Source organism: Lycorma delicatula, chromosome 12 (genome assembly GCF_047948215.1).
Source record: "Lycorma delicatula isolate Av1 chromosome 12, ASM4794821v1, whole genome shotgun sequence".
NCBI lineage: Eukaryota > Metazoa > Arthropoda > Insecta > Hemiptera > Fulgoridae > Lycorma > Lycorma delicatula.
In genome coordinates this window covers 32,504,373-32,530,456 of record NC_134466.1, presented here as the reverse complement: position 1 = coordinate 32,530,456, position 26,084 = coordinate 32,504,373, and the positions used below count along the sequence as shown (strand labels likewise).

Here is a 26,084-nt window from a genome sequence, read left to right as displayed (position 1 = left end):
TGTGTGTGTGTGTGTGTGTGTGTGTGTGTGTGTGTGCGCATGTGTGTGTGTGTGTGTGTGTGTGTGTGTTCATCCCCCTTAACTTAGCACCAGAATGTACCAGTCACTAGCAGAAAATTCTGATTTATTAGTACATGTCTCGTGGTGGTCAGGTGTATACTTGTTATATGTGAAATATATATCAATAATATATTTTTTTATTTATGTGAATGTTTTTCTTTATAATAACTGTAGCCAAAAAGTAGGTACCAAAATGTAGCGATCACTAGTGGAAAATCCTGATTCATTAGTATAAATTTGTAGAGTTAAATTTCTAATTTAACCTCTCGTTTTATCAATTTTCATCATTCAAAAAAAATTTATTTTTACACAAGAGGTAATCAATTTTGGACACCGAATAATCCCATTCCAAGATGTCACCTGCCAGGGCAACCTGCTCGGAGTGTGTGCCATACGCACTGCAGCTAGTAGTATATATACATAAAGTGTCCCAGGACATGTTCTACTGGTGAAAATAATGAAAAACATTCATATCAACATAAGTCTGGAAACATAAGCAAGTTATGCACATACATAAGCACATACATATGCACATAGTTATACATAAGCTAGCGAAAGATTTTGCCCGTATTTCAGCTCTGAAAATAAAAAAAAGTCTTACTGTACTGTTTAGGACTCAAATTGAGAAGTAATGTATATTTCGACTCCAAATTTTTTGTTTTACATCAAATATCTTAAAAACTACTGGAGTTACAGTTCTGGGACCTATTTTATCGTATTTCCCAGCTGAAATTCATAAGAAACCACCATCTTTACTTCTTAATTTGAGCCCTAAAAATTACAGTAGGACTTCTTTTTATTAGAAGAGGTGAAATCTTTCACTATCCATAATTCAAAGACAGAGTGTTTGCAGACTATGTTTTTATATGAATTTTTTTTCATTATTTTCACCAGAAGAACATATCCTGAAAGTTTATTTGTGGGACATCTCATATATACAGATATAATGAATAGAATTTTCTTAAATTTCAGAAGCTTTCTAAAGGTCTTACCATGCTGTATTAAAATATAAGATCATACCATATTTGTAGTTGTGTTTACCTTTCATTAGTTAGAAGAATATTCAGCTGATCAAATTGTTACTTGAATCAGTCTACATATTAATATTAACAAAAAAATGATTTTCCAGATTTATAATTTTTTAAATAATTTTTAGAGAAGCTTCTTATAATATTTCAGTAAATTTTAAAATGTCTACTGTATACTTTAATACATTCATGACTGTGTGTTTTAATGCTGGTTGAGTTCTTTTAGCATTGCTTTTAAAGTACTAGAAGTTTGTTTTCAATTCTGTGTATTATGAAGGTTGTTCAAATAAATATTTAATTTAGTAAATCCCTACAAGTAACAAAACAGAATACACCAAATGTGATTTAAAATGGTTCTGTTTTAAGTTTTCTTTTATGAAAGTCAAGTACGTTCACAGAACTGCAAATTCTCCTATTTTGACTGTTTGTGTAACCATGAAGTGAAATTAATCTTCTTTGATAAACTGAACTTTATCTATAAATCTTGGATCATCTCTGATGAAATAAGTAATCTACTAGTTATTGTAATAAAATGCTGTATCAGTGCCATACTGATATCTTCATTAGCTGTAACTGGAAAATTGCCTAAATGTAATATTGACAACAGTGTACTTCAGCCTTCTGGGGAGGTTTTTCCTTCCTGGAGTGGGGTCTCACAAAAAGCCTTTTTAGTAGCGAAGGGGACTGTGGGACGAATCAGATCTTGTTTCTCCTAAAATTTAAATTATATTTTAATTATGAAGTATACTTTTTTTTATTTTAATAATAATTTAGGTGTATTTTTAAAATAGTAATTAAGAAGAATACAGCACTGATTAACACAAAGGAGTAGCATAACCACATAACTATTTTGTATATAAGTATGAATGAGCAGACTGATTGAAGTTAGCTAAAAGGTACAATTGTCATCACTGTTTTAAATATAATTTTATGTATAAGAGTATGTCACTGTTGGGAAAAGTAAGGATTATTTTGAAAGGAATGGAGATAACATAAAATCAGTTTAATCACCCTTGCACTTAGAACTGAACAATTTATTCAACCTCTCCTAAGTTAATCACTTTTTTCTTATCTTTTTACATCAAGGTTATTCTATAGGTAACCGATGATGTTGAAAGGAAGAGTAAGTAAGTAATTTCTTTGTTAGTCTGTTAATCTTATTATAATTATTTATTTTTAAAAGCCTGAAGTTAAGAGTTATCTGACAAGGAGGATTGACAAGGATTGAGCTATTTGATTACCTGAGATACCACTCAGTATAATGTATTAAATGCAAGAGTAATTAGGAATTATTGGTAATAATCTGAATTATGTTTCTTTTATTTGCAAATTATTATTTTATTTGGTTTATCCAATATTGAGAATTGTGGTTACTAATTAAATAACTTTTAATGTCTTTTTATTTGTTTAGATTTTTATTTTCCTGTATGTTTTGTTCTTTTTTTTATAGGTATCAGATGAAAGTGGTCATATTATAGCATTGTTATTTGCTGATGGTGTATTAAGTTGGCTACAAAATATACTGGCATTCAGTGTTATGTCATTAGTATCTTCATTAACATATGCTGTTGCTTCAGCATCTAAACGAATATTTGTTATAGCTGCATCACTTTTTGTACTTGGTAATCCAGTTACTGGAAGTAATCTTTTTGGAATGATGCTTGCAATATTCGGAGTCCTGTGCTATAATAAGGTATTTTATTTATTTCTTTTTTTTTTACTTGTTTTACTTGCTGTAGAGATATATACATATGACAAAAGATATTATTTTCTGTTAGTTGAATCTTTCCTCTCAAAGTTTTATATTCATCTTTTAAAATTCACAACTCCAGAAATGTGAAAATTTTTATTACAAAGTACTGTTTGTATATATGTTTATTCTCCTTTTCTTGTTCTATATCTTAACACCCATTTAACTTAAAAATTATGAATTTTTGTTAAGATTAAGATTAAGGAAATTTATTTTACAGTTATACTACGTTCAAGCATCCTAGCATCAGAAAATATGCTAGAGGTCAAAACATGGTTTCTATAATAAAAAACTCAAATCTCTGTTTAATTATTTACTCAGGTATATGAGTTTTGAATAAAAAATATGCAGAATTTTTAAATTTCCCAGACTATATAAGTTCAGTTGTCACAATTTTTTTTTTTGTTGTGTTGATACACTTCTTCACAATGTATGTCTATGTTGATATCCATATTGAATGCTTAGTTTATTGTCGGCTGTCAAAAAAGTTACATGATTTTGGTATGATGATTTTTAAATTGTGGAAAAAATGGAATAAAGAATTTGCATTAAATTTTTCTTTAAGAATGGAATAAAATGCAGCATGACATTGGAAAGGTTGAATGTTGCTTTTGACAATTCTTCTATAAATAAAACAAGCGTTTACAAGTGGTACAAATATTTCCAAGAGGGCCGTGAAGACTTGATGATGATGAGCGCCCTAAACATTCCAGCACATCAATAACTGATGATACGTTGAAAAAGTGAAGATGATTATGGACAATCACATCGAATCACTATCAGAAAGATAGTGATTAACATCACATATAACATTAACTTTGTCAATGTTATTGGCGTATTATTTGGCTCATGCCAAGCAATTTGTTTTGCATATTTTGGGTATGAAAAGTTTTGGGTACATAACTTTCCAAGATTGTTGAATTTCAACCAAAAGTATGCTGAATGAAAACTGCTCAGGAGTTGCTGAATAAAGTGGACAATGATCCATAACTGTTCAAATGGGACATAACTGGTGATGAAACATGGGTGTATGGATATGATGTCGAAACTAAGGCCCAGTTGTCCCAATGGAAGCTTCCTGAAGAGCTAAGACCAAAAAAGGCTCATCAAGTTTGATCGAATGTGAAGGTTTTGATAACTGTGTTCTTCTATTTCAACGGCTTAGAGCATCACGAATTCTTGCCACCAGGTCTTACAGTCAATAAAGTGTACTACCTGAAAGTTCTGTGCCATTTGCATGAAGCAATGTGAAGAAAACACCCAGATTTGTGGCAAAACAATTCATGATAGTGCACTTGCTCACACTTCACTGCTTGTTCCTGAATTTTTAGCCAAAAACAACACCATTATGATACCTCAGCCAACTTATTCCCCAGATATTGCCCCCTGTGACCTCTTCCTATTCCCCAAGGTGAAACGAACCATGAAAGAATAACTTTTGCCAACATTGAAGAGATAAGACAGATTCACTAAAGGAGCTAGACACCATACCAAAAATTACATTTTAGAGGTGCTTCAAAGACTGAAAAAAGTGCTGGTACAAATGTATTGTATCTGAAGGTTAATACTTAGAAGTTGGCAAAATCAATATTGGTGAGTAAATAAAGATCTTTTGAGAAAAACTAAAATTTTGTGTATTTTTTTTATCAATCTTCTATAGATACTATACTCTGTTACAGTTTTACCAATGATGATAAGAAATAAATTTTATAGTTTGTGTAAAATTACAAATTCACAAAGATGAAACATATACTTATGAAAATAAGGTGTTCTGCTATTTCACAGTTATTCTATAGTTTCTGAAAATATTGTCCACTTCTATTTTATATATTATCTATTATTATATTTATATATATATTATATTATTCTATTTAATATTGTCCACTATTATCAGAAATATTGTCACCATTCTTTGTACAGTAATCCTTGTTGATCTAGTTATTTCAGAATATAATATAAACTACATAAATCATTCAATTTGCTGTTCTTTTATGCAAACATTTCACACCCATTGATTAGAAACAGAGAATTTATCATTCAGTTATAAAAACAATATGACGTAGTTTGTTTTATTTCTTGAATATCTTCCTTTTTTTACTTGCTTAATAAAACTTATTTTGCTTCACTTGTATAACTGTTATTTGGATATTAACCAGAGATTATGAGTTGTTTTGTTATTACCAATTTCAGGCGAAATACGATGCACGGCAGTCTGAAAAGAGAAAAACTATTCTTCCATTTACAAACAATTCTTCTTGGCTAGATAAAAGTAACATACCATATAAACAGTTGGAGAAGTCAAAATCATATAATGGTGGTATACCAACCAATTTAAATAATAACAATAATTATAATGGTAAGATAGCGCAATTTGTGTAATAAAAATTGTTGTAACCTTGTTTTTTTAATGGAGGAAAATTTTAAATAATTTGTGAATTTTTAAATAGTTTTATTTATTTTTATATGTACTTGTATATGTATGGTTTTAAATTATATATGTATAAATATGCGCATATATATGTATATATATATCAAATCGTAATGTGTTTGTAAATAAAAATGTGCGTGAGTGTGTGTTTAGAGTTTCTTCTAATGGACAGAGAGCATGTATATAGTGATATGTTAAATAAAAGTCTGTTACCTTAATTAGTTAAATTGACAATTCATTGAATTACTTATCATTGTTATCGAACCATCTTATTAGAAGCGCATTGCCTATATCAATGCAGTGTCTGGTGAAAGTGAGAAAAATCGTGTAGCCCTGGAATGTAGTTTACTGAACCAACAATTATCACTATCCATCCTGATGGATGAAGTATGGATCAGCATCACTAAAGTCTTTTGTTCTAATATCATACAACCAAATGATATGTTGACTGTGGAATGAAAATTCACCTTATTACTTGTGACTATCAGTGAACCATTTATCAGCTATGTAATAGTAGTTTCAGATATTACTTTCTGGTTGATTTAAATGTTCTTAGGTCTTAAATTTGTAGTCACAAGTCATTCAGGTCCAAAATAATCCAATATAACAATGAATTTTTTATTAAATTTATCCTTTTTTATTCCTGTTCCTGAAACTTTACTTTGGATAATTTACAATCTAGTATATAGCTATTTATTGATAACATTATCATTATTGCATTGCTTTATAAACTTCTACATAGCGATTTAAATGAAGTAGGTTATAATTTGATATTTCTAAAAATGACAGTAATTATTTTATCATTTATTACTAAACTAAAGGTTTTTGGAGATGAAATGTGAACAAAAATCCTATGGGAAATAAGTATATTACAACTATTGAAATAAAATAAGTGTATTGAAATTATTGCCTTATGGTAATATTAATTACCAACATAATTTTTCTTTTAGTCAGCTTTCTTTGATAAAATTTAAACAAAAAATTTGTTTTCATTGCCGAGCTAATTATTGTGAAGTTTTGAAAGAATTTAAAGATTATCATCCAGAATTAAATTCTCCCGTTATGAACTGTGGTTATGAATTGGAATTATGCAAATGTTGTTAACAACAGATTTACCATTTAAAAACATAATCACAGATAAAATAGGCTACCATACAGGAAGTTTTCTGAGAGTACTTTTCCTCAGTTCCAGTGTAAATAAATAACTCATCATTATAGCATGTAATATTAGTATCAGATGCCATTTTAGTGAATTAGACTAGACTGGCATCATAAATTTAATTTAGTAGCAGTCCTATACTGAATTAGATTGATATTTATGATTATTAAAAAAAACAACATTCAGCTTTAAAAACCTAGTTCATATAATCTTTATTGGAAAAAAATACTCCCATTTTTAATTTGTATTAGATTTATTAAGTATGCTTGAATTCTAGGAGACAGTGTGTATTATGCATTTTTCACCAAAGAAAAAGATACATTAATTTGTTGCTTTTCACCATTTTTTATAGTCCTTACTTATGACTGCTATATGTAAAGCATCTGAGGGACAAATGGCAGTAATCATACTCCTTTCTCTTTGATTAGTAATGTTCACAATATAAATATTTCCTGTGATGAACTGAATGAAGGTTTCTTTTTTAGAGCTGATTATCTCCTAAATTTCAATGGACTTGATATGTGATTAATATTCTGCCCAGTGAAGAAAATAACTGGGAAAGCTTTTCGTTCCATACTGTTCTTAGTTAGCTTGTTATGAGATCTTATAATTCTTGAGAAAGACTTGTTTTGTAATTACTACCTTATGTCAGATGACCGATGGCATTTGATAAATTTATATATATATATATATATATATATATATATATTTATTGTTATGCATGAGAATGTATTAAAATTTCCTTCTAAGTCCTAAGGGAAATACAAAATTAAAATATGTCACATTAAAGGTTACATTACTTAGTTCATTTATCGCCTTTAGAGGTTTAATTTCAACAATATTGTTCCCTAAAATATTACAAATTCAGGTTTGTACCATAATGTACGAAAGTCAGTTAATCCTTTACTGCATGATTTTTTATTTTTTTATGAAAATCTTATGTTACAGGAATAGTGGTTGTATGTACAGGAAAAATATTTTTAAAAATCTCAATAGATTATTTTTTGGATGTGTCATATTTGACACAACATGTGTTTAAAATTATGATAATTTTGGTTGTGCCAAATATGACACACCATGAAGTTAATGAAATGTCTGATGGGTATGTAACAAAATGAATGAAGATGCAAAACATGATACAAAATTGTAAAAGAATATGGTCAAACATAAAACCTGTAAATAAATGAAAATTATTGTTTATAAATGCCTTTAGAAAAAAGTTTAGGTTTAAAAATTTTGAAAAACTTTAAAAAAATTTTGTTTACATTACATGAAATTTTTTGAAACAGTTCCTATCTTTATTTAGACATAAGATTTAATTTGCACTTTTCGCATGTATTGAAAGATTTTCCATTGCAGCCAATCGTTTTGGAATGCTGACACACTTCATTCAAAATCAGCCAGTGTCCACTGTCATCTTTTCATACTTCTTTCAGTGATATTGCTGATCCATTGGGCATTCGCCTTTTTACGGCTAGACTCCCTCCAGCTCACTACTAGGTCTTCCTCTCTTTGGCGTAACTTTACCACCCATTTTGCAGAGAACCATGGCTACTTCTCTAAATTCAGCTAATGGTTTGATGTCTTCTTCCTCTTTAGCCACTCTAACATAAAGCAGCCAACTATTGCAGATTGACCCCCAGTAAATTATAAAATCAAACGTACCACTTTTTGCTTATAATTTTAATTTTGTAATGCTGTATAATGGAATTTTTCTTGTCCACACCTCCAATACGTTTGTTGTATTCACATACAACCTGGAGACAAGTAAAATTTTGATAAACCATTTTCTTTTTACTGCATTTTTCAGCTACTGTGGGTGGTCCACTTCCAACGTACGTTGAGAGTAAATTTACATATTTTTTGTCTTTCCACACAATACAAGCTACAGTTATATTATCAACCTCAGCACACATTTCAGCTGTATACCCACTTTGTTTTTCTTTCAGTTCATCGGTTGACAGTAATGGATAATCAGGAATCCTATCTCTTCTAACCATGCCCAGTGCATGCATGTTTCTTTTCTCCAAGTATACAAACAGAGTTATATACTTGTATAAAAATTATCAAATTAATAAATAATCATTAAAATAATTTATAGTCTTAACTGACAGGGAATGGACCAAGCAAGTCTTACTATTACGTTTGCGCTTGCACCTATGCAGGCTCATCTGCAAATCTTGTCAACTTGTCATTTTCTTGTCCAGTGTACACATTGAAGTCATAAGCGTTTCCACGCCACTTAAAACAAACAACTTCTAACCCCATTTATGTGGTTTTTTCAACATATCTTGCCTTAAATAATATTTCACTTTAGTTGCGCATAGCTGCTTGTCAACACAGAGTCTTTGACTGCAACTCTCTTAAATCTTGATTTTATTCCCTTTACAATTGGCCTCACTTAATGCAGACGATCATTTCCAGGATTTCCGCACGGGATTGCTTTTTCATTTTCATTAAAATATAAACTTTGTTGTATGAATTCAAACTGGTTCACACTCCTCATTCATTCTTTGATAGTTTCATTCCCAAGATTTTCACACCAGTATATCCGGACTCTGGGTAACTGAATTAATAAAGATATAAGTATACAAATATCTAAAAATTTATTTACTTGCATATCAGTAATTATCTTTGTACTATTTGGATTTTTTTGCATAATAAACAGCTGTGACCCTTCTACAATTTTTTAAGAATTACATCAATAAAAATATACTTAAAAAATAAATTTGGTGAGTTTTATCTTATTATTTATTCATCGAGTTTCTCATTACTTTTGTCAAATGGAAAACTTGTTTGCGTAATGATGCATGTATCCATGGAATACATGGTTTATCTTTTTCTTTAGCTTCCTGTTTTTTCTTGGACTGTTTCCCCTTTACCTTTATATTGTTCTGTTTTTTCTTAGCTTCCTTATTTCTTTTTTTTGGGTCACCCTCAGTTATTTTATTTTTTTTTATTATTGGTTTTATTCTCAGACTTAAGTTTTCTTAGACCACCAGTCTTCTCCTCAGAAATATTTTTTTAATTGCTAACTTACTCAGAGACACTGAAGAAAGCTTACCTTCCATATCAGCGTCTTATTGATAAGCAGAAGTTAATGGGATTGGATGGATACATGATGTGTTCTCTGGTAAAGGCTCACCTCTCAAATTAGGTTCTTGTTGGGGAGCAGAAGTTGATAGGACTGCATGGATAAGTGGCGTATCCTGTAACAAAGGCTCGTCTCTAGTATTATCTTCTTGTTGAGAAGTGAAAGTTGGTGGGACTTCTTAGACAAGTTGTGTATCCTCTGGTAAAGAATCATCATCTCTTGTATTAGCTTCTTATTGAGCAGTGAAAATTGATGAAATTGGATGGACAAGCGATGTTTCTTCTAGTATATGCCCTCTTCCGGGATCAGATTTTTGTTCACAAACAGAAGTAGTTATAACAGGTTCCAAGAATACAAGTCCTTCTTCGTTATCATCAGTTAAAGATAAAAAATTATGATCAGATGGATCAGGAATATAAAAACCATGTAAGGTATTTCTTCTTTTTTCTAACATCTTCATCTTCATCGCTAGAAAACTTAATGTAATCTGGGTTGTTTTCTTCGTCATCGCAGCAGTCTTCACTCACATCAGATGGTGGGAATAGATAACGCATATCATCATCATTGTTCATGAATTCCTTGTCCAAACTGCAACAAAAAAATGAACACTAGGGTAAATAAAGACTAATCAATATTAGTATCATTTGTTTAGAGTTAGTATTTTTTTCTGACTGTCACTGTAGGACCATGTCGAATAGTATATTTCTGATTAGTTTCTTAATTTCCCATACTCCATTCTTTCTTCTGATCATTTTAGTAGTTTTATGTCATAGAAAATTTTGTATTGATCATAATGCATGACGGTTGTAACACCTTGCATATAATGTGCCTTATGTAGAACATTTAAAAAGACTAAATTACATTATGGAAAACTATTAATTATTTATATATTGATCATGATGTAGTAACTACATACCTTTGGGAACTCAGTAATATTTTTTCCAACAGCAGAAGACAGCTAAATTCACTACTTTTATATACCTGGATTTTAGAAATCATGAACTCATGTGACATCATAATCTCACATAGCAGATACTGTTTCAGCTGGCAATTAGTGCAACCTGGTGAAGAAACAATAAACAAGCATGGCTGTTTATTGTTCCTACTAAGGGTCAACATGTGTTAAATGAAGTTATTCAAGATAATTCTCAATAGAAAAAATAAAAAAAATATGATATGGACACCACATGACTTCCTTGTATGCCTATTAAATTACATATACACATTTTTTTGCTGCATTTCATTTAAATCTATTTCATTTGAAAGTGAGATACGATATTACTGTAGCTAACAAGGGGAAGGCACAGGCTTCGGGACATCAATTTGAGCCATATTGTGTGTATGAATAGTACAATATTTACATGTTTTCATCACAAAATACTAACATGCAGTATTCACTTATACTGAAGAAAATGGCCCTAAAAATTGCCTTAGCATTTTATATTAGTTTATATATTAATTTTGTTTCATGTTACTCAAGTAGATATGTGGTGTAAGTGAGAACATGTCGGATCTGTAACCAAGCGTATACCAGTTTGAATCCGAATTCATCATATACATACATTCTTTTTTCATTTTTTTTTATTTTAATTTAAATATATTGATTTATTAATAATTATTAACCTGTGATTGTAAAAAAAAATTATAATAAATAATAATTGAATGATAACAATACAAAAAAAAATATGAAAAAAATCAGAAGTTATTAGTAAAATAAAATTTCATGTACTTTTAATTTTAATTCAAAACTTTTACAATCAGAGGTTAATAATTATTAATAAATCAATATATCTAAATTAAAAATAAAGTTAAAAAATATATATGTATATGAAGTTGGATTCGAACCGATGTACCTTACCCCTTGTGTTATTTTTTGCCTTCAGTCATTTGACTGGTTTGATGCAGCTGTGCAGGATTCCTTATCTAGTGCCAGTTGTTTCATTTCGGTATATCCCCTACATCCTACGTCCCTAACAATCTGTTTTACATATTCCAAATGTTCCCTGCCTGCATAATTTTTCCCATCTACCTGTCCTTCCTGTATCAAAGCGACTACTCCAGGATGCCTTAATATGTAGCCTATAAATCTGTTTCTTCTTTTAACCAAATTTTCCCAAATGCTTTTTTCTTCATCAATTTGCCGCAATACCTCTTCATTTGTCACTTTATCCACCCATCTGATTTTTAACATTCACCTAAAGCACCACATTTCAAAAGCTAATCTTTTCTTCTCATCCGATCATCCAAGTATCACTTCCATATAAAGCTGCGCTCCAAACGTATACTTTCAAAAATATTTTCCTGACGTTTAAATTAATTTTTGATTAGAAAATTATATTTCTGATTGAAAGCTCATTTCGTCTGTACTATTTGGCATTTTATATTGCTCTTGCATTATCCTTCTTTAATAATTCTACTTCCCAAATAACAAAATTCTTCTATCTCCATAGTCTTTTCTCATCCTATTTTTATAATCAGTGGTCCATCTACATTATTTCTACTACATTTCATTACTTTCGTTTTGTTCTTCTTTACTTTCATGTGGTATTTCTTGCTTAGGACTTCATCCATACCATTCATTGTTCTTCTAAATCTTTTTTACTCTCAGCTAGAATTACTATATCATCAGCAAATCGTAGCATCTTTATCTTTTCACCTTGCACTGTTACTCTAGATCTAAATTGTTCTTTAGCATCACTAACTGCTAGTTCTATGTAAAGATTAAAAAGTAATGGGGATAGGGAACATCCTTGTCAGACTTCCTTTTTATTAATTAAAGTTTTATTTGGCTAAAACTCTGGAACCAATGAAAATAAGTACCATTTATGATATATTGTTGAAAAGCTCTCAATGAGGGTTTATTACTGTAGTTAAGAAAAAGTACAAATGTTTCAAAATTGAAACCCCCCCTTAATTTAAAGGTCTGACTGTACACACATTTTTGGCACAGTCGATTGCAATCAAAAGTGGATGTGCACAACTAACTAAATGTTACAACAGTTCTATACAAAATTTCAACATTCTACGGCTAATTGTGTTTGAGTTATATAAGATGCATATATACATATGTACAGACATCATGCCAAAACTAGTCAAAATGGATTTAGGGATGGTCACATGAATATTTCCATTGAAACCTGAAAACTGAAATTTTTCACGACTATAATACTTTGTACAAGGAAGTAAAAATTGTTTGTGCCATACAGCACTCTACGTAAAGGGCGTAAAGGGTTAAGATATGATGAGCCTTTATAGAACAAGACTTAATCGCCATAAAATATGAGAAATTTGTTATAAATGTATTTAAACTCAAATAGAATATGATATGATTTATATTCAGTGATTTTTTTTGCTCTGTTAACTACCATAGTAATTGTTTATTACCACTCAGTTTGCCTCTTCATGAAATGAAGAGGCAAATCACTCACGTAGCCTTTTCTCATTTTGTGTCTTCAGCCAATGAGGAAGTACAGCTAGGAACAGATTGTACTGTTGATAAAGTTGTATTGTTAGCTTAATATGTAAATTAGAAAAATTAAGTATTCTAATTTAGCTCCCTTTATCACTTGTTTTTTTAATCAAATTTTGTTCCAAAATTACTACAAGTAAAAAAAGTATTTTATTTTGGGTTTTGTACATAGTAGCACATTATATAGATCATATCAGGAATGGGTATTTATTTTTATTTTTTATGAATTTTTCCAGTCAAATAAGTTGGATAATTAACTAGGACTACATAATGAATATATTTATTTACTTTTTATTTATTAATGGGAACAGACTTTTATTAAATGCAGTAGAATCCATGTATCTGTGGTTTACTATAATATAAGAATATTCAGTAAAATTACAGAAAAGAATTATTGATAGATTTCAGTGTATAACTCTTGGTAACCTAAAAGCAAATAATTTGCTTTTGAATATGTAAAAAAGACTATCTTATGTCTAATTAGTTCTAAATCTGCATATATTTGTGTAAAAAGAAATTTTAAAATGACATATTTACTGGTAAAAGTTAAGTATGAGATTGATGACAGTTTATAATAAACATGTCAACTTGTTCAGCCTTGACGTTGCCTTTTTTTCATACAATAAATTGAAGGTTGTGATAAATTTTGGTTACCAACATTGTTTATTATAAAATTTAACAAGAAAAAAAATGCCCTTTTGTTACACAATATAATAAAATTTGCCATTTATTGTATTAATTAACTAACTAGTAAATTGTATAGAATTTTTTATTCTTTTTCAAAGTTTTGTACATGTACAAAGTTTAGTGAAAATTTCTCTTAATTTAAAAATTGTTTGCACGCAGATTATCAAGAGTTATCTATATTTTATAAAAATTGTTATGCTATTATTGATTTATTTTTATTGGTATTGTAATCTATTAATTAAAATTTATATAGGTATGTATTTAAACAAAAACTTTCTACATATGTATATATATAAAATTGTAAAAAATAGTCACAAGATGTGTTTTTAGTAACTTCTTTTTTAATTATTTACTAAATTGCAATTGGATTAGTTCCTTGATACAGAAATGCCGGTTTTATTTTGTTTATCTCTTAATTGTCTAAATACTTCAATGATAATTTTAGGCTACTTGCAGGTATATAAAATAATGATGTGTAATTTGTTTTATAACAATTATTATAATCTTTTATTTTAATCATTGTACTTCTGTTTCTAAGCCTTAAAAGTGATAAATTGAGTTAATAGTTGCAAAGAAATTAACATACTAATTATTAATTTATATACAACCATAAAATCTACATTTTAAAACTGAATCAAGTCTTTGTATTCATAATAGCTTAAAATTGTCAGTTTAACAAGTTTATAAAGAGATTCATTAATATATTAGTTTTACATCAGTCTGATGCCTTTATATTATAGAATCATATAAATGTGGGTGAATCCAAAAATTATATCAACTTCCAGTTAGGATTTAACAAAATAAAAAACAAATTTTTATTTTAAAAAAATTAAATTTTTTTTATTCATCTACAAAAATTTTTTAAATTTAATTGACAAATTGATGTAATTTACAAAAATTGAAAATAATCTAAGATCTTAATAATTACTCGAGAAACTCCTTAGCCCCCACTGCCCAGAAAAGCATATCCGGGTATGTCAGTCATTTTTCTTTCCTTACAGTGGCGTGACGTACACCTGTACATTCCGTGCAGAGATTTATAATAACTGCACTCATATTAATTCTATGGGTTTGTGTTCAAATATTCCTTCATATAGAAGGAATATATAAAAGAACTATTTGAAGATACAAAGTACAAGAATACATCAAAATGCCATAGAGGAGCCAAACATCATAAAAGAAGAAGTTCTTTATGTTATAAAACATCATGAAAGAAGAAGTTTTTTATGTTATAAAAACATTGCAAAGCGGAAAAGCAGTTGGGCCAGACGAAATTCCATGTGAACTCCTGAAACTAATAGATGAAGAACAGCTTGACGTTGTTGTAAACCTTTTTAATGAGGTATACAGAACTGGAGTAATACCGAAGCAATGGATAAAATCGGCTTTTAGAATGTTACCAAAGAAACCAAATACGAGATAATACAGTGATTACCGGACTATTAGCTTGATGAATCATACACTAAAAGCATTTTTGAAAGTCATCACAAAAGAATATACAATAAACTGGAAGAATATATTAGTAACACTCAGTTTGGATTTAGGAAAGATTTCAGTACAAGAGAAGCACTATCTAGTTTTAATGTATTAGCTCAGAGGTGCCTAGATGTGAACCCGGACCGGTATGGATGTCTGTTTCATAGATTACGAGAAGGTTTTTGATAAAGTTCACAATGATACTCTAATAAACTTACTTACAACAGAATATTGACTCACAAGATATACAGATTATTGAATCGTTATACTAGTATCAAACAGTTACCATTCAAGTAGATAATGACATTACAGAGGAAATACAAATACAAAGGGGAGTAAGGCATGGATGCATTTTGTCCCCCATGCTATTTAATCTGTATTCTGCAGCAATATTCAAGGAGGCTCTAAATGAAAATGAAGCTGGAGTTATAGTCAATGGTCAGCCAATTTGTAATTTGAGGTACGCAGATGACACTGTCATCATAACGGAGTGATCTACAGAGAGCAGTTCAAAAGATTAAAGATGTTATACAGCCTTAGAATGAACCTCAAGAAGATGAAGTACATGGTGATAACTAGATCACAAATGTCAGGCCCAGAGTTATATATCGACAATGCGATAATTGAAAAAACAACAAAGTACAGATATCTTGGTACTTGGATAACCAACAACATGGACCAAACTCTGGAAATTAAAACCCGGTTAGAAATGGCTAGAAGCGCATTTTTAAAAATGCATACTTTCTTGTGTGATCGGCAGGACAGATTATATCTGCGGGCTAGAATGGTAAAACATTATGTGTTTCCTCTGCTGCTAAATGGAATGGAGGCATGGATATTGAAAAAACTACACATTAAAAAGTTGGTGGCCTTTGAAATGTGGTGCTGTAGATGCATGCTAAGGATATCTTGTAAGGATAAAATGTTAAACATCAAGGTTCTAGAGAGTATGAATAAACAACTTGAGATTATGTATACAGTACAAGCAGGGAAATTGCAGTATCTAGGTCACATAACGAGGGGAGAGAAGTTGAAGTTGTTCCAGTTGATCATGCAGGGGTGGGCAGACATAATGTTGGGAGGCACAAAATTTCATGGTTATGCAATCTGGAAGAATTGTTTAGCACAACGTTCACTAAACTGTTCCAAGCTGTCTACTCAAAGAGGTCAAAATAGCAATGATGATTGCAAACCTCCTGAAAGAAAATGCCACTTGAAGAAGAAGATTTCTTCATAGACGGTTGCCAGAAGCATACACCTACACTGCCATCTATGATTTACCCATAATCCTCAATTATTAAAAGATTACTCTTTAAAAATATCTAATCCTAATCCTTGGCACTCATGCCATTTTTTGACATCTATATTACCTTATTAGAATACACAGTTGCTTATATTGACGGTTTTCTCTAGTTTTATAATCTTTGAAGGTTTCTAACTTTAATTTTTCATTTCGATAAACTGAAATTTGATAGTATTGTTACTATAAGGGAACTTATCCAGTTCAAAGAAGAGTGTAATGCAGTGACCCTGATAAATGGCCTTTGCGTTCTTTGACAAGTGACAAGATTACTTTACTTAGGCTTTAGATGATAGTGGAGATAGTGTTAGTAGTATATTTAGTGACAATAGTGAAACTGATTATGCTCAAGAAGAGTTTGTACCACATGATGCCTAGAGTGATAACAGGAAAGAGGGTCACTTGTCATAGTGACAGCTGAAGACACTGACCTTCAGTGGATGTAGTGCAAGATAAGTCTGCAGTATATAGGACAAAAAATCACTTTCACAGGATAGTATGGCCCTCAAAAACATTTTGAAAGTGTATTAAATGCATTTCTGTTATTTTTTAATGATGAGGTAACTACTGACTGTATATTACTTACTAATTATTACTAACTACTGTATACTGTCTTACTGTATATTACTTTATTAGGAATGCATAGTTGCTTGTATTGAGAGCATCTCAATACCATTGGTGAGTAACTGAAAATTAAATATTTCTATGCTTGAAGCATAGAAACTGGGAGCATTTAAATTTTGGCTTAAGGGGTTAAGAGTGTTTTAATAAATAGTTTTTCTTATTTTTACTTTTTGGTCTTGTTTTTCAGGTAGGAATCAAATCATGTGAACAAAGATCCATATTTGCTAACCCTTTTGAATTTTGTTAGTAATGAATGAAAATTTACATTGTCAAAAAATTTAGCCTGGTCGGTGTATCGTTTAATGTTTTTTTTTTTCTTAAACCACAAAGTTTCAAATTAAGTATTTGTAACAACAAATGTATAAACAAATATTACAATATGTTATTACAAAATAATTTTCTTTCCTTTATATAGGCATGTACCTTAATTTAGAGATTCAGAAATCAATATGATTTAATGAAAAGTGAAAGCAATCCATTACAGCAAGAAATATATCAATTTAAATATGATATAAAGCTGTCAAATATTCTATATTTAATTAAACATTTATTATTTAAAATTTTATTGGAACATAAATGATTATTATTAGTTTTTAAGATTATTATTTTTTTTATAAATATAGTACTGCTGAAAAGTTTTGCAAATAGATAACTTTTAGGCTGCAGGTATGAACGAACTAAGTAGGCAAGAGTAATATGTGAGCATGTATGAAAGGGTCTGTAAATATATTATTAATAATGGTGCTGGTTATGTATCATGCTTTTCTCATTCACGAAAACAATTGGTTTCAAGCAAGTGGTGAATGGAAGGAAGAAATTAATTTTTTGTACACAGGTAGATGAGGGCAGTATAGAACATCACAAATCATTAATGACAATACAGGATTTAATCATGTTATTAAAATACCTATTTGTAAATGTGTATGAGATTCTGATAAGTGAAGTTTTTAAAATTAAACCGTTACAGGATGAGTTATAAACTAAATGATGTTTAAAAATAAAATATACAGATTTCCTCTTCCTCTACACTTTCTTTTATTTGTATTTTTAATAACTGTTTTCTAAAAGAAATAATTTATAAAACATTTTCTCTGATAATTCACTTTCATAACTGAGTAGAACACCAGCTGTAAACAGACTATTATTAAACTAACTTAATAAATCTGTAACCAAAATTTTCAGGTAATAAAACCAACTTGAATCCTCTCATACATATCACTTTTGTCTGTTGTGTCATTCATAACCACAACCTAAGTGATATCATTTACCAGCAAATTTATAATTTAATGGATTTATGCATATTTATCTCATTTCTTTATTAAATATATATATTTAAATCTTCCTTTTTGTTCCTTCCAAATCATATTTGATTAATATAAGAAAAATAAACTTAAACATTTTTCTTATCTCTACACAAGTCATTTTTTAAAACAAAGCATATGAAATCATTTATTTTAAATATTATATAACGATTTAAAATAATGTGTGACTATTTTTTATGTTTTTAACTCTTAGGCAATGACTTTGTGTTGCAAAATAATTCCATCCATAGTGCCCCAGGTTTTTTCAGTAACAGTTAAACAGATTTATATGAGTTTAGTAAAATACATGTTTTTCCTTTAGTTTGTATATAAATTTTTTGTTTATCAGTATTATGTAAATTGCTGCTTATACATTCATACATGAACTTTTACTTTTGTTAAAAATTATTTTTTGAAATTCTTAACTCCAACATTAAACAGAACATTTCAATTATTTTAAGTAATTGAAGTAAATTTCAGTAAGTTTTAGCAATATTATAAAGAATTGAAACGGAAAAACCACATATGAATTTTTGCTTTGACAGATTGCAGTTTATGAAGCAGGTACTTGTTTTTTATTATTGTATTAGTATTATTATTTTCAAAAGATAAAACATAATATTATGTATATAAATTTTTTTTTTCTTCAAAAAACAACCACCAAACATGGTAGTAGGTTAGTTGTTTTCTTGAGTTTAATTGGCATAATGGGTCAATATATTGAATTATTTGCATTTTCAGAAAATTACATATTTATTTGTGTGTGGGTGGGTGTGTGTGTTGGGTGATAAAATTCAGTTCTCTTGGGTAGTATTAGTTTACATCAAATCATGGTTATAGAAAACTGTCATTTAGCTCCCAAATTGTTAGATATAGATTGTGACTATTTTTGATATAAAATTCTTTTTGTTTTATTTTGATAAAGAGTAGAATTTTTGTAATCATTATTCTTTTCTTAATCAAACACTATTATTTGAAAATATCACAAAAAGATATTGAAGAAAAACATGCATTAGAATATTTTAAAAACACATCCATTAAAAACGTTAGGTAGCACACACAAATCCATTAGCAGTACATTAATTGAAGTACAACCTATATATATTTGATATCTGTGGATAGAACGTTATTGCCAAATTTTGCTGTATTATTTTAAATTTTATAATGGTCTTGTTTTTTAAGTTAATTTATATAAATTTTTTTTATGTTTAATTTATTACAACTAACAGGATAAACATAATAAATTGTAATTGTACAAGGTACATCTAGTAAGTATTTTTCAGTTATTAAAAAATAATTACTTTTAAATCATTTTATTATTATTATAGGAAAAATAATACTTCAACAACTTTTCAACATACTTTCCACCAACATTAGGACATTTGTCGCAGCTTGAACAATATCTGAATAACTCTACATAAAATGTGCCGCTATGAAGGGCTAATGTTGCACAGCCCTTTTGGCAATTTTACCATCATTATTTTTAAATTCCTGATTAACAAAAAACTATTCTCAATGCAGGAACGAATCACTTTGTGCGAAAAATCTGAAATGTAGTTAGATGATCTATTTGTTCCCAGCAAAATGATATGAAAAACTCTTTAGTTTGGTGTGGTTAAGTAATCTTAAATGATTGGTTATAGTTTTATAATTATAATCAGTAATTTTAGTTAGTTATGATTGGTTACAGTTTTATTTGGCAAAAGTCACAAGTTTGTTACAAAATCGTAAACAGGCTGTTTTCATAATTTTATTCATTTTATGAGTACCTTTCCAAATCATCATTAATGACAGATGGCTATTCCGTAAATCAGTCATTACATTTTCTCCTCCTTCATTAAACTGTCTAATTCATTTTGTTAACATTTCATTACATTTTCACGTAAACTTCATTAATCTCTTGGTGAGTAGTGTGCTAGTTTTCAAATTCTTACATTAAAAACTTTGATAATATATCATATTTCAAATCATCCTTTATTTTTATTAAACATGTTAATTTATAAAACAGTGTAAACAAAAACTGCTTCTTTTTTTAATGGTGTCTATAGGTAGCAAGTATATAAAGAAATTTATTTAGTGCACAAGTACAGAGGCAACCAAAGTGCTTTAGTAGCCACATTTGGAATAAGTACTTACTTCCCAAATCTATCTTGTATATATATACATATATAGAACTTGCTTCAATCACCAGTTGCAGGGAACTAATGTATATGAAATTGGTATCTTGTGATAAACTGTGAAGTGATTTTCTTATACATTTATGTATTTATTTTTAGTATTTACTATTATTAATTATTGGTGCTTTTTTAAGAGTATTATTATTTATTAACATTAGTGTTTTATTGATAAGCTTATCATTAGTAATTAACCACACTTTTATTTAATATCTGTTACAGATTTTTTTTAAATTTTATTACAAAAAAGTTTATTTTAAAATTTTATCTTTTTAGTGGTGGTTTGCAGATAAATCCATAAATTTTTATCTCTTACGGATGCATATGAAAAAAATGGAAGTTTTAGTTAATATATTTTTTAGTCTGGACTGAGAATTGGTAGAATAGTAAATGAAATTATGTCTGTTTTTTATAATAGTTTAGATGATTTTTTTTATATATATTAAATATTTTGATTGATCTGTTATTAAACAAGGCTAAAATAAATGTTATATTTACATCTGTAAGTAGTTTACAGTTTTTTAAAGTTTTGTTTTAAGTAAGTTCAAATGTATTGCATGATGTAAATGGAATGTGGTGTTATGAACTGCAGACATAATATTAAATTTAGACACTCTAGTTCAGCATATTTTCCCAAGTGTTAAAAGGAGGTGACTACCATCATAGATTAGAATAGACTCAAATAGTTTTTGATATTTCTTTAATACTTTGTGTAGAGATATATGAAATAACTTAAGCAGGAAAAAATGTTTCCCTTAATTATGTTTTTTTCTGTAATTATGTAATTCATTTAGTTCCAGGCATACACTTCTAAACAAGATCTTAAGATTCCATAATTTTTTAGCGTGGTATATCATGTTAATCCTACAGAAAAATCAGTAAAAATTACTTTTGAGGTAAAGATAATTTTTTGGAGTCTTTTTTAGATATATATTTTTTATTTTACTATCTATTTGTTTAATTACACTTAAAATAAAAGTATGTTTTTAATTTTCACATGTTATTTTCCAAATTTATTTAATAAAAATTTAAGTATGAGAAAGCAAAATGGCAGCAAAAAATAATGGCAGCTGAATATATCTCTGTGGGAAAAAAAAGGTTTAATTCCCCCCCCCCCCTCCCACAAGCTATTAATATACTAAATTATTTTACGAAGGATCATCATCACTAAATCAACATGATAACTCACTAACTTAACAATCATAGTTGTCTTATGCCACATCAGGATTTTTATTTATTTGTAATTAATTACAAATTCGTTTTCTTTTTTTTTTTACATAAAGTTTATTATTATGAAATCAAGTGCTCTTTACTTCCATTTTATAAGATTATCAAGTATAAAAAAAAAAATTTTCAAAATAGAATCTAACATCATTATAACTATAAACTGTCTTTTTTTTCTTGGCCTGTAATAGCCAATATGAGAGGTTATCTATAAAGAAGACCGTTTCATTGTGAAAAAATGTATTCTGAAAACTTTATATATATATATATATATATATATATATATGTTTTATTTCTTCTTAAATACATACCTTATACTACTTCTTTATATAATCGCCACATGAATTAAGACATTTATCGTAGTGATACACCAGCTTCAATATACCCTCGTCATATTCTGCTTCCAGTCCGTTAGGCACTGATTAACAGCATTTTTAAGTTCATCGTCACCTGTGAATTGCTTACCACTCAAAAATTCATTCACTTTCCCCAACAAATGGTATTCAGAAGGAGCTAAGTTCGTGATCGTAAATTTCCCATCTAGATGTTCACAGTAAATCACCCATCAGATCTGCAATATGTGGACATGCATTATCGTGCAGCAGGACAATGCTGTCAGTCAGCCGCTCAAGTCGCTGATTTTTAATGGCACACCATAACTTACATAGAGTTTTTCAGTAGGCTTCTGCATTTATATTGGTGGTTACACATGACATGAAATTGATCAGCAATATGCCAAACTATCCCAAAAGACTAACCATCAGTTTGCGTCCAAATGGCTGTGGTTTGATCTTTGTTGGTGATTGAGGATGACACTATTCACTTGTCTGCCACTTTCTCTTCGACATGTAATACGAAATTCATGTTTCACCGGTAATCAAATTAAGGAACTCATCACCTTTTTCTGTGTAGCGCATCAAAAATTCCAAAGCTGATTCCATTCAGATTTTTTGTTACGTTCCGTTAAGACGTAAGGCACCCGATGTGCACAAACCTTACTGAAGCCTAAATGGTCATGAACAGTGTGACCAATAACAGCTCTTGAAACATCAGGAAAAAGAAGTGCCAAGTCGGAAATCGTTGAGCAATGATCTTTTCTGATTTCATCATTGACATGTTTCAACAAATCCTCAGTGATTATCGAGGGCCTCCCTGAACATTCTTCATTGGAACATCCCCTGTATTGGTTCTCAAAAATTAACAGTTTGATTTGTAAAATTGTAACCTTTTAGATTAGGTATATTATACTAGCTCTGCTAACAATTAGAAATAATGTCTGTCTCAGGACTAATGCATTCCTTTATAACACTTACTAACCTTTCTTTTCTTTGATTGTGGACTACATATATGAAATAATCATTTGTTTCTCTGCAAATTCCTGCAAACACCCATTGATGAGGGTAAACCACCAGTATTTTATTTTCACCTTGAAAAAAGAGATTTGTCCATTTCCATGTTCAAACTATTCCTGCCTATTATTACTGGGTTACAAAGTAACATGTTCTTACACATTTCGCCTATAGAATTTTTCCAGTTTATACAGCAACACTACCCATACAAAATTCATTACAAAACTTAAAACTGTTATGTTCTCTACTCCATGCATACAGGAAATAAACAACTTCCAGTTTCAATTTTCTGAATTGCAGCCATGAACTGCTCCTTAAACTGGTTTATTTTTTATTTTTTTGAATGCCATTTATCTTCTCTGTTGCTTAACAAAAGAGACATGTCATGACCTTGTACACAGAACCTAGGATATGTAAAATCCCTTTGGCTTGTTAAACATGAATAGCATGTTGTTTGTCTGGCATCTCACAGATTAAGTCAATCAAATCCATGTCTGATAAAAATAATGAATAGTGACACACAGCTGTGCTTGATTGAAATAATTGACTGCACCAGCTAGTAAACAGCTAACAATATAATTATAATAGATAAGTCAGGATGAAATATAATAAGTACGATAGACAAGATAAACATAAGCAATTTCATATTGTATATTTACTTAATCCATAAATAATTTACATAATGGTATTAGTAATTCAGAAAATGAAAATTAAGGAATGTGTCCACTTTTGAAATAAGACTCAAATGTTTTCATAATACTTTAAATATTGGCATTTTTATTATGATACAAGAGTTTTATAATTTTCTAAACACAAGATGTATAAATAAAATATTCACTGTTTTAGAATTGTAAGCTTTGAACCTGTGGGCCAAGAGATTATATACAGAGTAACATTAAATAAATTTGAATAATTATAGCACCATGCATTAACTACACTAAGTGCAATTATTTATGATTTTTTTTTTGCATTAAAATTTTATTCATAAAAAATGAATATATATGTACAGCAAGGTTATCTTAACTGATAAAAAACCTGTTTTAATGTGGAGATACAAGTATTAATATTTATATAAATATATATCTATTTTATGCACTCATATGAGATACTTCAACTTGTGCCTAGGGTCTAATTTTTTTTTAATCACCATTTAATCCAAAGATGATTTGTCGACTTAATAAAATGACAATAATAAATTAATTAGTATATAGATACACTAAAGCTTAGTCTAAAGGTCCTTTAATCATTCAGCATAAAACTCGCTAAGTCCTATGTGTTCAGAAAGCTATAGGTAGAGCATTCACTTAAGTTATGCTGCACTATTAGTATGACATGTTTTAATATTACCGTATGTATTAATGACTGCATAGCCACAAATAAGTTAAGAAATGATGGAAATATAAGCAATTATAGACCTGAGGTCATAGCAATACATCTTGCTCTCTGGCTATAAAAGCAACAACTGAAGTTCATTATTATTTTTTTAAATTATTTGACTTAATTGTAGAAAAAATAAGTGATAAACTATTAAATATTTGATTCAAATAAAATATTATTAATTATGTCATAAATAATTTTTAGAATGCATTTTATAAATATTTTTTAAAAAGTTACTCTTTCTTAGATATTTTTAGCTGTGATATTCATGTTTATTGCAAAACTTTATAGTCTGTGCATAGTTTGATTTTTTTTTTGTAACCAAATTTCATTCTGAACTATTAAATAAAGAATATAGTTTTTCTTTTTTCTTTAAATTAATTTTTAATCTTGTTGTATCAGTTATTAAATTTAATATGTATGTATACTTCATGTTGTAATCAGCAGGTGATGTTCAGCTAGAATGGTTTATATTAGTATCAGTTTATATTAGCATTCAGTTAAATCTTATTATTTGAAAATAGAAACCAAGCTCTTGTGTCCTGCTACTTTAGGTATCATAAATGTCTGCTATTCTGCCGTAAATAATAATTTATAATTGAACGTTTAAATACTACTAAATATAATAGTAAAATTTTGTTTATGTCAAAATAATAAAATTTATTCCATAAAATAAAACTGTATACCATGTCAACTGTACAACCAGGTCCTGGGTAAGACAGTATAAACTGCACTTGATAGATCTAATGCTGTTTGGTTCGTGCAAAAACATTTCATGTGTATGTGCTCTAGAAAGTTGGACAATATCATTTGATATTATTTTAGGTTTTATTTTTTTTACTTAATCATTTTCCAGTTCTATTTAAGTCAAGTTGTTCAATACTTATTTCTATATTTTGCTAATTTCTTACCTTAATATAGTCCTATATAATCATCATTTGTTCACACATATTCCATACTTTTCTTTAGTGGTTGTACATCTTCACTTTCTTCTAGAATTAAATTTGTTATACTTGATGCCCAAAGTATTACCCACCAGTCTCTTGTGTCAACAAGCTTTATTTTTCTCTTAATTTTTTCATAAAATTTTCTTCAAATATTATTTTTATAAACCCACCCAATTTTCAACTTTTTTCTGTTTAAAAAATTAATTTCACTTAAAAATACCTATTCTTTGTTTTTTCTGATTTTCTTGTTGATCATTTTACATTATGATAAGAAAAATATTTTTTAAATTATTTTTTATATCAGCTTTCTTCACTTTGTGAAATTAATATCACATCTGTTTTTTAATTTTAAAGTAATATGGCTGTTAAAAATAAATAAACATGATCAAAGGCTCTGTAAATTTTTAGTTCCTTTTTTTTACTTCATTAACTTTTTCTATCTTCATTATTATGGCTTAGTAGGATGTATTTTTGACTCAGTGGAACAGTCCTGGGTATGAATTTCCTATCCAGGGTATTAAAATAAAAATCCAAACCATTCACTGAGAGGCTAATCAAATTATGGTCATGCCTCCTTTCACATTTTATTTGTTTGTTTATTTTTTTAATTTTTCAATGACTCCTGAGTGAAAATATA

The 26,084-nt window shown here is 29.0% G+C and overlaps 1 protein-coding gene across 3 annotated transcripts in view; it reads left to right on the top strand.

The window, feature by feature from the left end:
• Window positions 1–26,084, top strand: part of LOC142333489 (solute carrier family 35 member E1 homolog) — a 60,554-nt gene that overhangs the window by 32,820 nt on the left and 1,650 nt on the right. The window contains exons 5-7 of one of the 3 annotated variants that reach the window (XR_012758614.1): window positions 2,539–2,781; window positions 5,029–5,194; window positions 21,345–21,446. Coding sequence is in view for 2 of the 3 variants with exons in the window: in XM_075380732.1 (XP_075236847.1) it covers window positions 2,539–2,781; window positions 5,029–5,217 (432 nt within the window). In the remaining variant the exon portion in view is untranslated. The other 2 variants (XM_075380733.1, XM_075380732.1) reach the window with 2 other exon arrangements.